Raw genomic sequence first — 13,681 nt, 5'->3', positions numbered from 1 at the left:
GTTTTTTAGTCTGGATGCGTTAGTTCGAATTAGCTTAGTTCGAATTAACTAATTCGAACTAAGTTAGTTCGAATTAGCGCTGTAGTGTAGACATACCCAGAATAACTTAAAAGACTGCCTCAAAGGCTGGAAAAATGAATCACTGTACAGATTGGGGATGTTAGCATATAGCCGTTTACATGATTAACCGATAAACCTGGACTCATCCGTTCATCCAATGGTTACACTTACACACACACCCACCCCCTTGCTGCCTCTGTATCAGAGGCAGCAAGGGGTGGGAGAGGCAACACAGAGCTGCCTTTCCCCTCAGGCTGCTGCCTTGGATAGAGAAGCAACAGCGTGGGAGGTGGAGGGGACAGGCAGGAGCCGATACACATAGGGAGCCGGGTCCCACAGAGCCACCTGTTCTCCCCCCGCTCCCCACCGCCTTATTGCCTCAGAGAGAAGCAACCATGGGGAGAGTCATGGGGAACAGGCATGAGCACCGGGTCCTGCCTGCCCCCTGGGTTACAGGCAAAAATCCAGTGGTTATACGTTTACACAAATACATGTTTGCTAACATCCCTAGTAGAGATGTTTCTCATGGGAAAAAGTCTGATCATTGCAAAATATTATAGGTTATTAGTCTTTTTCTATGAAGTATCTAACACATGTGTATCCTGTACACACACAGTCTAGTCCTTGCTGTGGATGGCTCCTTTGCCTCTCTTCACCTGAGTTGTGTCTTCTGTATTGCATTCCCTAAGAGGTACAATACAGAATCTGACCCATTATTCATTTCCTTGGCAAGAAATGGAAATTTTATCACTTCTAGTATTTTTTTATATCATTCATGCTGCCCTGAACTTTTTGTCCCAATATGAGACAGAGACAAGCAGAAAAATTCAGGGTATATGGGAATACTTCTCATATAAATCTGTTAAATCATTCAACTCCCTCTGTTTGATACATGATCTATGATTCATTTGTACAGTTACCCATGGATCAGTATTACAGTGATCCAAACTCTGTAGAGAAATTATTTGCCAATATCTGTGTCTTCAATGACAGAGCAATTTACTGGCATGTAAATAGTAATACTTAGGGATGATCTATTAGAACTGTGTCCAATTTAAACTCAAACCACATCCTTATGGGATAAGACAGATATAATGAGTACTACTGAAATCTTTCTTGAGTGATACTCTATTCATTATTGTATATACAGCAGATCTACATGAGCACAGAAAGAAAAGTGCACAAATAATGACAATTAATTTATCTTTAAGAATAGATAATTGCAAATAAGGATGTTAGCTATCAGTTAACTGAATAGTCAACTAGCGGCATGAATTCTTAGTGGCTAGTTGATTATTTTATAGTCCCCGGGAATGGGACCAGCAGCCAGTGCAATCGAGCCCCACTCCCGGGGAGCACCCTGCACTGCTGCCTCTGTATCAGAGGCAGCAGCACGGTGTGCCAGGCGGGAGCCGGTCCACTAGGGGAGACTGTTTAAAAACCAGCTCCCCTCATGGACTGGCTGCCTGCGGCCCTGTGCTGCTGCCTGTTACAGAGGCACCAGCGCAGGGTGGCAGCAGCCCCTGTCCACGGGGAGGGTCTGAACTGCCCCCAGACAGAGGCTCCTGCTAGGGGAGGGAGTGGGGGGAGACTGCTGCAAAGCAGCCTCTGTCCACGGTGGGGCTGGTGTATCCCCCCTGCAGACAGGGGCTGTAGCTGGAGCAGCCTTTGTCTGTGGCCAGCACCAGCACTACCACAGAGAGAGGCAGATTCGGGACAGCAGCCCATCCATGGGGAGTCCTAGTCCCCCATGGACAAGGGCTGCTGCTAATAATGAGCCTGAGACGCTAAGGTGGCACTGCAGAGCCAGTTTGGAGGGGGGTAGGGAGGACTGCCTTTTAAGCCAGCTCCTGCTTCCTCCCCAACCCTTGCTGCCAAGGTGGGGGGGGGGGCAATGTGAGTAGTCAACTAGATAAACCAATAAGCCTAATTTTATTGATTAATTGACTATTTGACTACTTGTTCATATCCCTATTAGAAATACTTCTATTCAGTTAACGTAATGTAGAACACAAAAGTAAAAGAAGCTATAGTCAACCTCTAAAAATTGTAAGTAATTACTTTTGTCCAAAAGTTTTAATTTTGAACAGAGAACTTACTAAAAGAGAATTCCCCATTCGCAAAATTGCTTACGAGAGATAGTGTAAATTTCTGTTAGTCCTACTAAAAGTCTAAAATATTTTTTCTTATAATTCAGTTTACAGTGCACTACTTTTATAAGAATCATATCTAGTCCAAATTATTTGATTTTTGAAAGTGGATGGTTCATAACAGTGGAGTATTTTAGCTCATATGGGAATAATTTTTTCAGTGGTTTTGATCACTGTATGCAGTTGTTTCTTATGTCATTGCTTCTTATAAACAGAATGGACTGTAATAGATAAATACAAATGGACATATGTCAATGTAACAAAAAGGTATTCAAAAATGTTCTGATCAATAATAGTTATTTTGAATATAGTCCAGAACATACCATTTGAAGAGCAGAAAGTTCTTCTGTTAATCGAGATATCTGTATATTGTAATGTTTCCTTGCATTCTCTACCTGCAATTAAAAAGATATTTTACTAAATCTGCACATACTATTTTTCTGTCCTATGATGCATGTTTCTGCGACTGGAACTACTGACAGATATGGACCATTACTGTACACTAACATATGAAATATGGCTTTTATCCATGGAATGCTGATGCTAAATAACCTGTGCCCTGGTATTTCTGAGGAGATGTTTAATAACAAATTGCCTCTAGAGAGGAAACTCTGAGATTCCTCAAGAACACTGTATTAGAGTTAAAAATAAATATACTGACATAACACAAACAAAACGGTATTTTTCAATACTTTGTTCTCTAGATTTTAGAGGAAAGAGAAAAAAGACTGAGAAAGTAGTTAAGGGTAATGAGAACAAGTAGTTAGGTGTATTTGATGACAGGGATGTGGTGGACATGGAGCCGCTATCTGATAATCTTACAAATACTGCATGTAACCTATTTAGGGAGACAGAACTATGAAAAAGTTAGTGCCAAGCTTTTTATATACATTCACTGTTTTACTTCAATGGAGGCAGCTGGAAGAACAAGCAGGAACACCACAGAATAACTGCCCCAGATAAGAACATCATGACATAGCCCTGAAAGACAATGGGGAAAGCTATTACTTGAGGATGCTATATCCTGTGACCAACCCAAAGTTACACAACTGTTTTGCCAGTGCTAAGAACTAACAGATCAAAAGGCTATAAATAGATAAAAAATAATTTGTTCTCCAAGGAAGGTAATGAAAAGGACTCAATAACTTTTTAAAAGGACACTCCCTGAAGCAGGAGAGATAATTGGTTTGTGAATTAAGGGACAAGACTGTGACCCAAACTCCAGCAGTCTCAAAGGATATATAGGAACTAAGGACCTAGCAAGATCCACTTGTGGTAGATGACTAGATACCTAGAAAGCTAGAGGGGACATGATAGCAGTTTTAAAGTATCTAAAAGGTTATTATGAAGAGGAGGGAGAAAAAATGTTCTCCTTGGCCTCTGAGGATAGGACAAGAAGTGGTGAAATTAAATTGCAGCAAGGGAGGTTTAGGTTGGACTTCAGGAAAAAACCTCCTGCCAGTCAGGGTGGTTAAACGCTGGAATAAATTGCCTAGGGAGGTTGTAGAATCTCCATCTCTAGAGATATTTAAGAGCAGGTTAGACAGACACTAGTCAGGGATGATCTAGACAGTGCTTGGTCTTGCCATGAAGGCAGGGAATGGACTCTAGAGGACCCATCCAGTTCTAGTATTCTATGATTCCATGATATATAGGATTCTATATACGGGAACTAAGGACCTAGCAGGATCTACTTGTGGGAGATGGCTAGAAACTTAGAAGGCTAGATATGTCTGTTTGTGACAGAGGAAAATGTTACACGTGGGGGAACCCCAAATGATTGACATTAATTAGTCAATCAACTCTCAGGCTGCTAGAAGTGGGATGGACCTGGGATTCATATAAAAGGCAGAGCCAGCTAATTCCAGAAGAATGGTAAAACTCTGGGTGCCTGTGACGGGGTGGCCCCGCCCCGCACTCAAGCCCAGGGAAACCACCCGGTGCTGGGGGCGGAGAGAGCCCCACCCACACAGCCCTACTGGGCATGCTCCAAGGGGAGCGCAGGTACAAAAGGCTTCTGGCCTGCTCAGAAGGAGCAGACTGCAGCCCGAGCTGGAGCTAGTGTCCAACTGCCAGAGAGGGAGTCGCCAGGAGGGCTGAACGTGCCACTGCCGAGCCTGAGCCGGGCTCGGCCGCAGCCGCCGACTGACCCCTTGTGACCCGAGTGCTGGACCGGAACCTGCCAACTCCAACGCTGACCGGGGAAGTACCAGTACAGCCATCTGACCAACGCCGACAGGTGGGACCGCTACGGGCCGGGGGTAGGAAGTGACCCAGGGCAGGGAGCTGTAAAAGCCCCTGAGGGCTCGGGGCATTGCGGGGAGGAGCCCCTGCCAAGCCAGTGGTGGGAGCCGCCTGCCACTACTAGGGCCCTGGGTCAGGGCCCGGTGGAGAGGGAGGGCCCGGGCCCCCCTACCCCTCCTTCCCTGACCCCCGGCGAGTGGGGGCTGGGATAAAGAACTTTGGACTAGGCCGGGAGGCCGTATTTCACCTAGTGCAGGGGCAGTGAACTTTGGACTAGGCCGGGAGGCCGTATTTCCCCAATCACAGGGGCAGTGAACTTTGGACTAGGCCGGGAGGCCGTATTTCCCCTATTGTGGGGGCAGTGAACTCTGGGGGTTAGGCCGGGAGGTCGTATTCCCCCTAAAAGGGGGCACCACGCTTCGGGCCGAGGCCCAAGCTGTGTGAGTGATGCCCCAGAGGAGGGTGGCAACCCCTGGCAAGGGGGGGGGCCTCCGACAGTGACAAAGAAATTTTTATAAGATAGTTAGTGTCTTCAAAAAGAAGTCCACAGGGAAGTGTCAAAATAGCATATATCTAGAATGACTAAAAACAAAACACTTTGATATGACAATTCACTTTTATACTGTGTTGTTCAATTTAAAGTACTATATGTGTAAGATACAAATATTTTCCATAGAATATCCTTATAAATACTTTTATTCCTCTTGTTCATTTCCCCTTCCATATACTATTCTTATCCTCAGTACATTACTCTTTATCTCTAATTGGCTTAGGAGACAAGTATCATTCCCTACAAAGAAACTGCCAGTATAGATCTTAAATTCAGTAATTGGGTGTAATCAAGTGCCACTGCGTAAAGATGTGTTTATAGTGTTCTCTCTTCTCCACCATGCACATTCTGTGTCTTCCATGGAATGAGCAGCAAGGCTTTAGGTGCCCTATGACGTTTGGAGGGGCTATAAACATTTTTAGCTTTCATAAATAAAACATTAATACATTAGTGTGTAATTATTTGCTACCTATTGGTTACCAGCAAAAAGCTGTTATTATCCAGAAATTGCCAATAAGTGTAAGGCAGGTTTATGGGACTGCAGCCAAGAGAGGAAGCTCTGGGGTATACCTTCTGTGGCTGCAGCCCTGCAAATCTGTGTGTGGCTGGTGCTTGGCATGACCCAGTGCATCATTTCCTTGCCACAGCTCTATAATTCTTCCTTTTCTACCTGTAATCAATTAAAAAACTCTAAGCAGAGGGGAGGAAAGGAGGGTAGTGAAGCACAGGGATACATATCTTGAAGAACCATTGTTACCGCACAGGGTGAGTAACTTCTTCTCCACTGAGTGGTGTCCCTGTGGGTGCTCCATTCAGGTGACTTAGTAGCAGTATCTACCAGATTGTGGTGGACACTGGAGTAATTTATGTAGTGGAAGGACTGCATCTGCCAGAGATGTCACGGGTATGGGTCTTTTCAGTAGGGTGGAATGTTGTGCAAAGGTGTGATGGGAGGACCATATAACTGCTCTACAAATGTCTGCCAACAGTATGTTATGTAGGAAGGCCGTTGTTGCGGCCATTGCACATGTGGAGTGAGCCCTGATAATCTGTGGTGGCTGCTTCCCACAAAGTTCATAAGCTGTGTATATGCAGCTAGCAATCTATTTGGATATATGTTGTGCCAAGATGGCTATTCCTCTATATGGCCTGGACCAAGAGATGAACAGTCTGTCTGACTTTCTGGTCTCTTTGGTTCTATCAAAGTAAAACCCAATAGCTCGCCTTGCATCCAATGTGTGCAAGATGGACTCTTTGGAGAAGGTATGAGGTGAAAGGAAATATGTAGGTAAGTATATGGGTTCGTTTAGGTGGAAGTCAGACATGACCTTGGGGAGGAACTTGGGGTGGGGCCTGAGTATAACTTTATCCTTAGTAAACATAGTGAAAGGTGGATCGGCCATGAGGGCTGCGATTTTGCCTACACGTTTTGCTGATGTTATTGCCACTATGTAGGCCACCTTCATGGACAGGTATTGTGCGGATGTTGTGGCTAGTAGTTCAAAAGGTGGCCTGGTGAGTGTTGAGAACAAGGTTCAAGTCCCAATGTGGCACCAGGGGGAGTTTCAGAGTTTTGATATTTCAAGTGGCATGTTTTGCTGTGGTGTTGCATTAGGAGATGCGGTACCATGGGTGAGGGGAATCGGTTAATTTATTGAAAGGTAGTGCGGATAGGGGAAGTAGTGTTGTCCAGGCCAGGCAGGAGCTATCAGAAATACTGTGGCCTGGTCGGAGCGTATCTTGTTGATCACTCTGGAGAACAGAGAGATCAGTGAAAAAGTGTAGAGTAGGGAGTGGTCCAGGGAATGGTGAAGTCATCCCCCTCCAATCTCTTGCACTGCCCTGCTCGGGAGCAGAACCTGTGACATTTGCAGTTGAGTACCATTGCAAAGAGGTCTAAAGAGAAAAAAATAAAAAAACTGAGGGGAGAACATTGGTGTTGATATCCCACTCGTGTTGCTCTGAAAAGTCTGCTCAGTTTATCAGCCCTTGCATTCTGCTGTCCTGGTATATATATATGGTAGTTAGAGTTATATGGTTCCTGATACACCAGTTTCAAAATGTGATTGCTTCTGCATATAGCGAGCATGATTGAGCACCCCCGTCAACTGACGTAAAACATGGAGAGTGTGTTGTCCGTGAGTCCATCAATAGTTTCCCCCTTTATCAGGGAAGGAAGTAAGTACATGCTCTGCGAATGGCCCTGAGCTCCAGGATGTTGATATGAAGGTGCATCACCAATGGGGACCATCTGCCCTGTACTGACATTGTACCACAATGGGCTGCCCAGCACAGAAGTGTTGCATCCATCATGATCCCTACTGATGGGTCTGGGCGATGGAAGGGTATACTGGCCAGTCGGTTTGTTGAAGAAATCCATCTGTCAAGAGACTGTAGAAATGGCAGTAGAAGCGTGAGGCTCTTTGAGAGGCTGTGTCAATTTGGAATGTAGACAGTTGCAAGCCAATACTGTAGTCAGTGCATATGTAACCTCATGAATAGGACTACAAAGGTTGTAGCTGCTATGAATCCCAGTATTTGGAGACACGTGTGGGCTGTGGTAAAGAAAGTATGCTTGACTCTTCCCCCCCACTCCCTCCCTCCCACCCTGCAATAAGGTCGCATAGCGCCTTGAATCTTTGCGATGGCAGGTAGGCCCTTGCTGTCACTGAATCTAGAAGTGCCTCAATAAATTCTATCTTTTGAGTAGGCTATATGGCGGACTTGTGGATATTGATAAGTAGGCCAAGTTGGGAAAAGCATTCTCTGGTAGTGGTTGTAATGGCTAGAGTTTGTTGATGTGTGGATCCCTTGAACGAACAGTCATTGAGGTAGAGAAAGATAGTGACATTTTGTTTTCTGAGAAAGATGCTAGCTGTTGTCACTCGAGGGGCCGAGGAAAGACCAAAGGGGAGGAGCCAGTATTGGTAGTGATCTTGACGTACCACAAATCTGAGTAATCTCTTGTGACCAGGATGGATGGTTACATGAAAATATGCATCCTGAAGGTCAAGGGCGGAGAACCTGTCCCCTTTGTCCAGTGCGGGTATGATAGTTCTAAGAGTCATCATTCTGAATTTTCTGTTGAGGATGAACTTGTTGAGTTTCTTGAGATCCAAAATTGGCCTCAAGACCCGTTTTCTTGGCTGTTAGGAAATAGTTGGAAGAGAACCCTCTTCCCCCATGTTCTGTGGGAACCGGTTCTATTGTCCCTAAGTAAGTAGCTTTCATATTCTGCTTATACGTGAGATGGGTCTCTGAAGAGCGACAGGGTAGGGGGATGGACTCTTGATGTAAAGGGGATGTAAAGGGTAGGGGGATGGACTCTAGATGTAAAGGGGATTGTGTAGTCCGATTTGATAATCTCCAGGACCCACTTGTCTGTAGTAATGTGGGCCCTTTCTTAGTAGAAGGGTCTCAGGCAGTGATGGAAGGTGATATTTGGATGCACTGGATCTACGGGCTAGTTGCTCAAACCCCCAACCAAGAAATTTGCTGTTTGTGTGAAGTCGACTGAGCATTAGAGACTGATTCTGCTGAGTCCCCCTCCTGTTGGAGCGTTGCTTGGGCCCGTTGTCCTATGGCCTCTGCTGTTGTCTATAATAGTTGTAGTCCCTTAACCTTTGGTAGGGGTTGTATTTGTGTCTCATAAGGTGGAGAGTACATCCCCAGAGTGCAGACTGTGGTATGAGACTCCTTCATTGAGTACTACACTTCATCTGTCTTTGTGGTGAACAGTAGGTATCCATCAAAGGGGAGATCCTCCACCTTAGATTGTAATTCTTTTGGGACTCCTAATGATTGTAGCCAAGGGTATGTCTAGACTACAGAAGCTTTGTCAACAAAGAGTGTCTAGACTACATGCAGTTCTGTCGACAAAGCAAGCTGCTCTGTCGACCAAAGGCGTTATTCCTCGTAGAATGAAGTTTACCGCCGTCGACAAAACTGCCAAGTTCTGTTGACGTTATGTCAACAGAACTTGGTGGTAGTGTAGACGAGGGTACAGTTTTGTCGACAAAGGTGCACTTTTGTCGACAAAACCCTGTAGTCTAGACACACCCCAAGAGACCCTATGCATTACTACTGCGGTAGCTGTGGCCCTAAATGCTGTGTCAGCCACATACTGCCCTCTAGACTGCAATGTTTTTGCTATGGATAGGCCGTCCTTGATAATGGACTGCAGGTGTGGTCTCTTGCTCTCAGGAAGATCGTATAGTCTAGAATAGTTGGCGTGACTGTAGTTAGCCAGGAGGGCTGTGTAATTCGATAACCTAAATTGGAGGGTGGCAGAAGAGTATACCTTCAGGCCGAAGATATTTAGCTGCTTATGTTCCTTGTCCTGAGGCGTAGATTTAAATGGTGGGTGTTTGGACTTTTGATTAACTTAGTCTACATCTAGTGAATTTGGTTGGGGATGTGCGAAGAGGATGTCTATGCCTTTTGCTGGGACACAATATTTTCTGTCCACTCTGTGATTGGTTGTGGGAGAGGGGGGTGGAAGCTGGAGTTTGCCAAAGCACCTCTGAAGGTTCCAAGATAGCCTTATCCATTAATGAAGCTATCTTTGAGGATGCCATCGGTTGCAGTATTATGAGTAATTTGTATTGTTTGTTTTGAATCTCTTGGAGTGTAATGTCCTGTGATTGAGCCACTCATTAAAATAATTATTGGAATTGTTTTAGGTCATCTGCTGGTGGAGAGGGCAATACCTGGAAATCTCCCTCATCTGATCTAGTAGATCGGGGATCACGTGAAGAACTCTCCGAGTCCAAGCGAGGTAAGTTGTTATTGCCATTTGAGTAAAGTCTGTGTTATCACTGAGGGCAGGTGAGATGACGAGGAATGTGCAGATATAGGCAGGGAGCATGTAGCCGTGTGTTTTAGCAATGCACGTGATGTATCTCTTGGGCATTAGGTATGGGAGGAACGTGGTCGACACCCATGCCATAGTTCCCAAGGGGGACACAGAGTCTGAAATTGTTGTGAAGGTTAAGCCATGGGAGGTGTGACAGTTGTAGAGAATGATCTCAATATGAGTGCTCGGAAGCCACTAATCCTAGAGGGGATGACTAACACAATGAGAATCTACTCTGCTGCCCACTGCCGTACTTGGTTCATGGTGACAGCAGCATAGGAGAGTGGGGAGCCCCTTCCGGCATGTGCCTGTGCAAGCTGGCATGAGACAACACCGGAGAGCACGGTGAACAGGCTCCTTGTATCAGTGATGTACCTGACTGGGGATTTTTGTAAATGACATCTTTCGTGACGCTTTCTTGTGCTCTGGTGCCGGAGCGCGTTTGGGTTCAGGCTCCCCAAGAACGGCTTGTTCAGGCAGTGCAGAGATGCCTGTGGGAGCCGGTGGCAGTGGCATTTGAGGCTTTGTCGGTGCCATTGCATTAGCGGCACCGACAGGTGCCGATCTCTGAGGCTCTGACTCCGCTCTCTTAGGTGATATGGTCCTGCGTTTCTCTGTGGTGCTGGAGACTGATGGTACTGGGGAAGCTTGTGAAACTTGAAAGCCTATGGTGGTTACAAGGTGGTGAGGCAGCCCTGTCAACAGGCTTTTGTTGCCCCTGTGTATCTTCAAACGGACGCTCCCGATGGCTGTAGGGATGTCTACCAGAATGCATATCCATCTGAAATAGGCATTAAGTCCCAGCATAAGTCACATTTCTGAAAGCTGGGAGAGCCCCGCATGTTGATGAGGAAAAAAGCCATGGCAGCAGTTTTTTTAAAGTAAACTTTGAAAACTGTCATTGACTGACTAAAACTATGAACTATTACTAAACTAACTATGCTATTTGTTTTCTGTCAGAAAAGGAGAGCACTGCTCTGACTCTGTCTTCAGCTGAGGACAGTAGAAAAGGAACTGAGCTGCGCATGCACACTAAACTAATAGCAGCAGCGCAAGACACTGCGAGACACTGGGGTGCCCAAGCACGAGGGGCACAGCTGAGCAAAAATCTCTGATTAGCAGTGCAAGGATGCACCGAGACCTAAGTGGAGCACCCAAAAAGACACTAGAAAATAATGAGTTTGTCACTTCCTATGATTCAACATCAGGATCAGCATCTCAAAGTGGACGGAGATACAGGTAGAGTGCAGTGCAACTGACAGTTACACAATAGCTATGTCTATCTACACTACAGTAGAACCTGAGAATTATGAACAGCTCAGGAGTGGGGGTTTTCATAACTCAAATTTCTGCAACTCTGAACAAAATGTTACAATTGTTCTTTCAAACATTTATAAATGAACATTAATACAGATCTGAAACTTCACTATGCAGAAGAAAAAAGCTCTTAAAAATAACCATTTTAAATCTTAACGAAAGATGCACAAAAACAGTTTCCTTGTCCCTTGACAATATTTTTTAAAAACTTACACTTTTTTGAAATAGTTTAACAATATTGTGCTGTTCTCCTCTGCCATCTGACTGTGAACTTCTGGTTACAAATGAGATGTGTGGTTGACCGGTCAGATGACAATTCTGGTGTTCTTAGAGGTTCTACTGTATTTAAAATATAGGACCTGCTCCCACTAAGGAGCTGTTTAATATTTAAAGTTCTTGCATGAAGAAGAGGGTTCCAGATTAGTGTATCCAATGTTAGAGTATCCAATTACATGACCATGGTCTTACAGAATATATTGTTCAGTAGACATTAGTTCTGATAGAAGAGAAAGCTACTCACCTTGTGCGGTAACGGAGGTTCTTCAAAATGTGTATCCCTGTGAGTGCTCCAATTTAGGTGTCTTGAGTGCCCCATGCTTGTAGTTCGAGATTTTTGGTAGAAATGCCAGGTTGTCTTAGACATGTGTGGTCCCTGCTTTGTGCTATTCCATGCAGTTAACTGATGCCCTGTGACCAACCCCCACTCTGTCCCTTCTCGACTGCATAGACTAATTTAGAAACTCTGAAGTAGGAGAGGGGGGTTGTGGAGCACCCACAGGGGAGCACATCTCAAAGAACCTCAATTACTGCCCTCTTTTCAAGTGCTGTCCCTGTGGGTACTCCACTTTAGATGACTTCAGAGCAGCACTCTCCAATGGAAGGAGAAGGCTTCAGAGTTTGTGCTGTGATCAATGACAGTACATAGAATCTGAAGGAAGTATTGGATATTGTTTGATGTTCTAAGGCAGGGGTCTCCAAACTTTTCTGCCCGAGGGCCGCATTAACTATCAAACAGCAGTTCGGGGGCCGACTACACACTTGAGGTCCAAATAAAAAACAATCAAAACATGGATGTTGTTTTTAACTATTTATTTAATATTATTTTATTCAGTTATTATTTAATAACACATTGATACACTACACATGAACACCTGTATTAGTGTGAATGGTGAAATTGTTTCCTGGATGCCAAAATAGAGCCCAGCCCACTAGTGACCTCATGAGAGAGCTAGCCAATAGGATAAGAATGCACTGGCCAATAGGGAGCAATTGTCCACGCCAAGTCCCAACCCCTCTTGCTGTGAGGGACGCGCAGAGCCCGGGCTCGGCCGTCGGTCCGCAGGGCGTGTGGCTGTCCGTTGGCGGCTCCGATCCCCCGCACCCCCGGCCGGGGAGTCTTGCTGCCCAGGGCAAGGGCTGCGCGGGTCCAGAGTCCCTCCTCCGTCCCGCTGGCTCCTCCGGCTTCCCTCTCCTGGCTGCCTGCCCAAAAGAAAGTGAGTACCGGCCGCCCCTGTCCTTCCGGCCCCTCCCCCTTTTGAGCCGGCACGCACGGGGCGTGCCGCTCACCCTGGCGTCCCTGCCCCTTCTCCTCCTGGGTCCTGCCGCCTTCCTCGCCTGCCGCGCCTGCGGCTGTGCGCCCTCGCTCCCCTCCCCGTGGGCTTTCCCCTGGGCTCCGCTGCGCTGCACCGCTCGGCGCTTCTCCAGGGGAGGGGCTGTTAGTGCGGGGAGTTTCTTCCCCGTCACAGTCTCCACGGGCTGGATGAGAGGGCCTTGCGGGCCGCATCCGGCCCGCGGGCCGTAGTTTGGAGACCCCTGTTCTAAGGCATAGCGCAGTGTAAAGCTATGGGTTGATGCCCAGGTAGTGGCTCTATAGCTGTTCGTGATGGGGACACTGTAGGAAAGCTGTGGAGGCTGACATGGCTCTAGAGGAATGAGTATGACTCCCCATCAAGGATTGCCAGGCTCACTGAAGGTAGCAGAGTTTTATGCAATCAGAAGTACACTTAGAGAGTCTTTGTTTAGAGATAGCACACTTTTTGCAGTATTTGGTGATGGCAATGAAAAGTCTAGGTGATCTGAAGAATAGTTTAGGCATGCCTATGAAGAAGGCCAGTGTCCTCTCAAAATCAAGCGTATGAAAGGTGTAATGTGTTCTCTCTGTATGGGGTTTAGGATAAACTGTTGGCAGATAGATGGGTTTGGTTGAGATGGAAAGAAGAGATGATTTTCAGCAGAAACTTGGGGTGTGGTTTGAGAGACTTCTTATCCTTAAAGAAGGATGCAGGGTCTGCCTCTGTATGCAGGGTCTGCCATGAGAGCTTTTAGTTCTCGCATACCTCTGGCTGATGTAATTGCCACAAGAAAAGCTACTTTCATGGAAAGGTATAGTAATGAGCAAATTGCCAGTGGTTTGAATGCGGTATAGTTAAGGGCCCAATGGATCAGGCTGAAGTCACATGGTTTGGTGGGTTTATGGAAATCAGGGTAAGTCCTTTGAGGAATTGT

General features: G+C 46.0%; 1 protein-coding gene across 3 annotated transcripts in view; it reads right to left on the bottom strand.

The window, feature by feature from the left end:
- The window catches only part of SCLT1 (sodium channel and clathrin linker 1), a 135,232-nt gene that overhangs the window by 54,311 nt on the left and 67,240 nt on the right, over positions 1 to 13,681 (bottom strand). For all 3 annotated transcript variants that reach the window (XM_025187118.2, XM_025187119.2, XM_075929971.1), the window contains one exon: positions 2,534 to 2,605. In XM_025187118.2, the coding sequence (XP_025042903.1) occupies positions 2,534 to 2,605 (72 nt within the window). The remainder of the gene's footprint in view (positions 1 to 2,533; positions 2,606 to 13,681) is intronic.

This window comes from Pelodiscus sinensis, chromosome 5 (assembly GCF_049634645.1).
Source record: "Pelodiscus sinensis isolate JC-2024 chromosome 5, ASM4963464v1, whole genome shotgun sequence".
NCBI classification, from domain to species: domain Eukaryota; kingdom Metazoa; phylum Chordata; order Testudines; family Trionychidae; genus Pelodiscus; species Pelodiscus sinensis.
The sequence above is the reverse complement of the archived record's forward strand: the minus strand, read 5'-3'. Positions and strand labels throughout refer to the sequence as shown.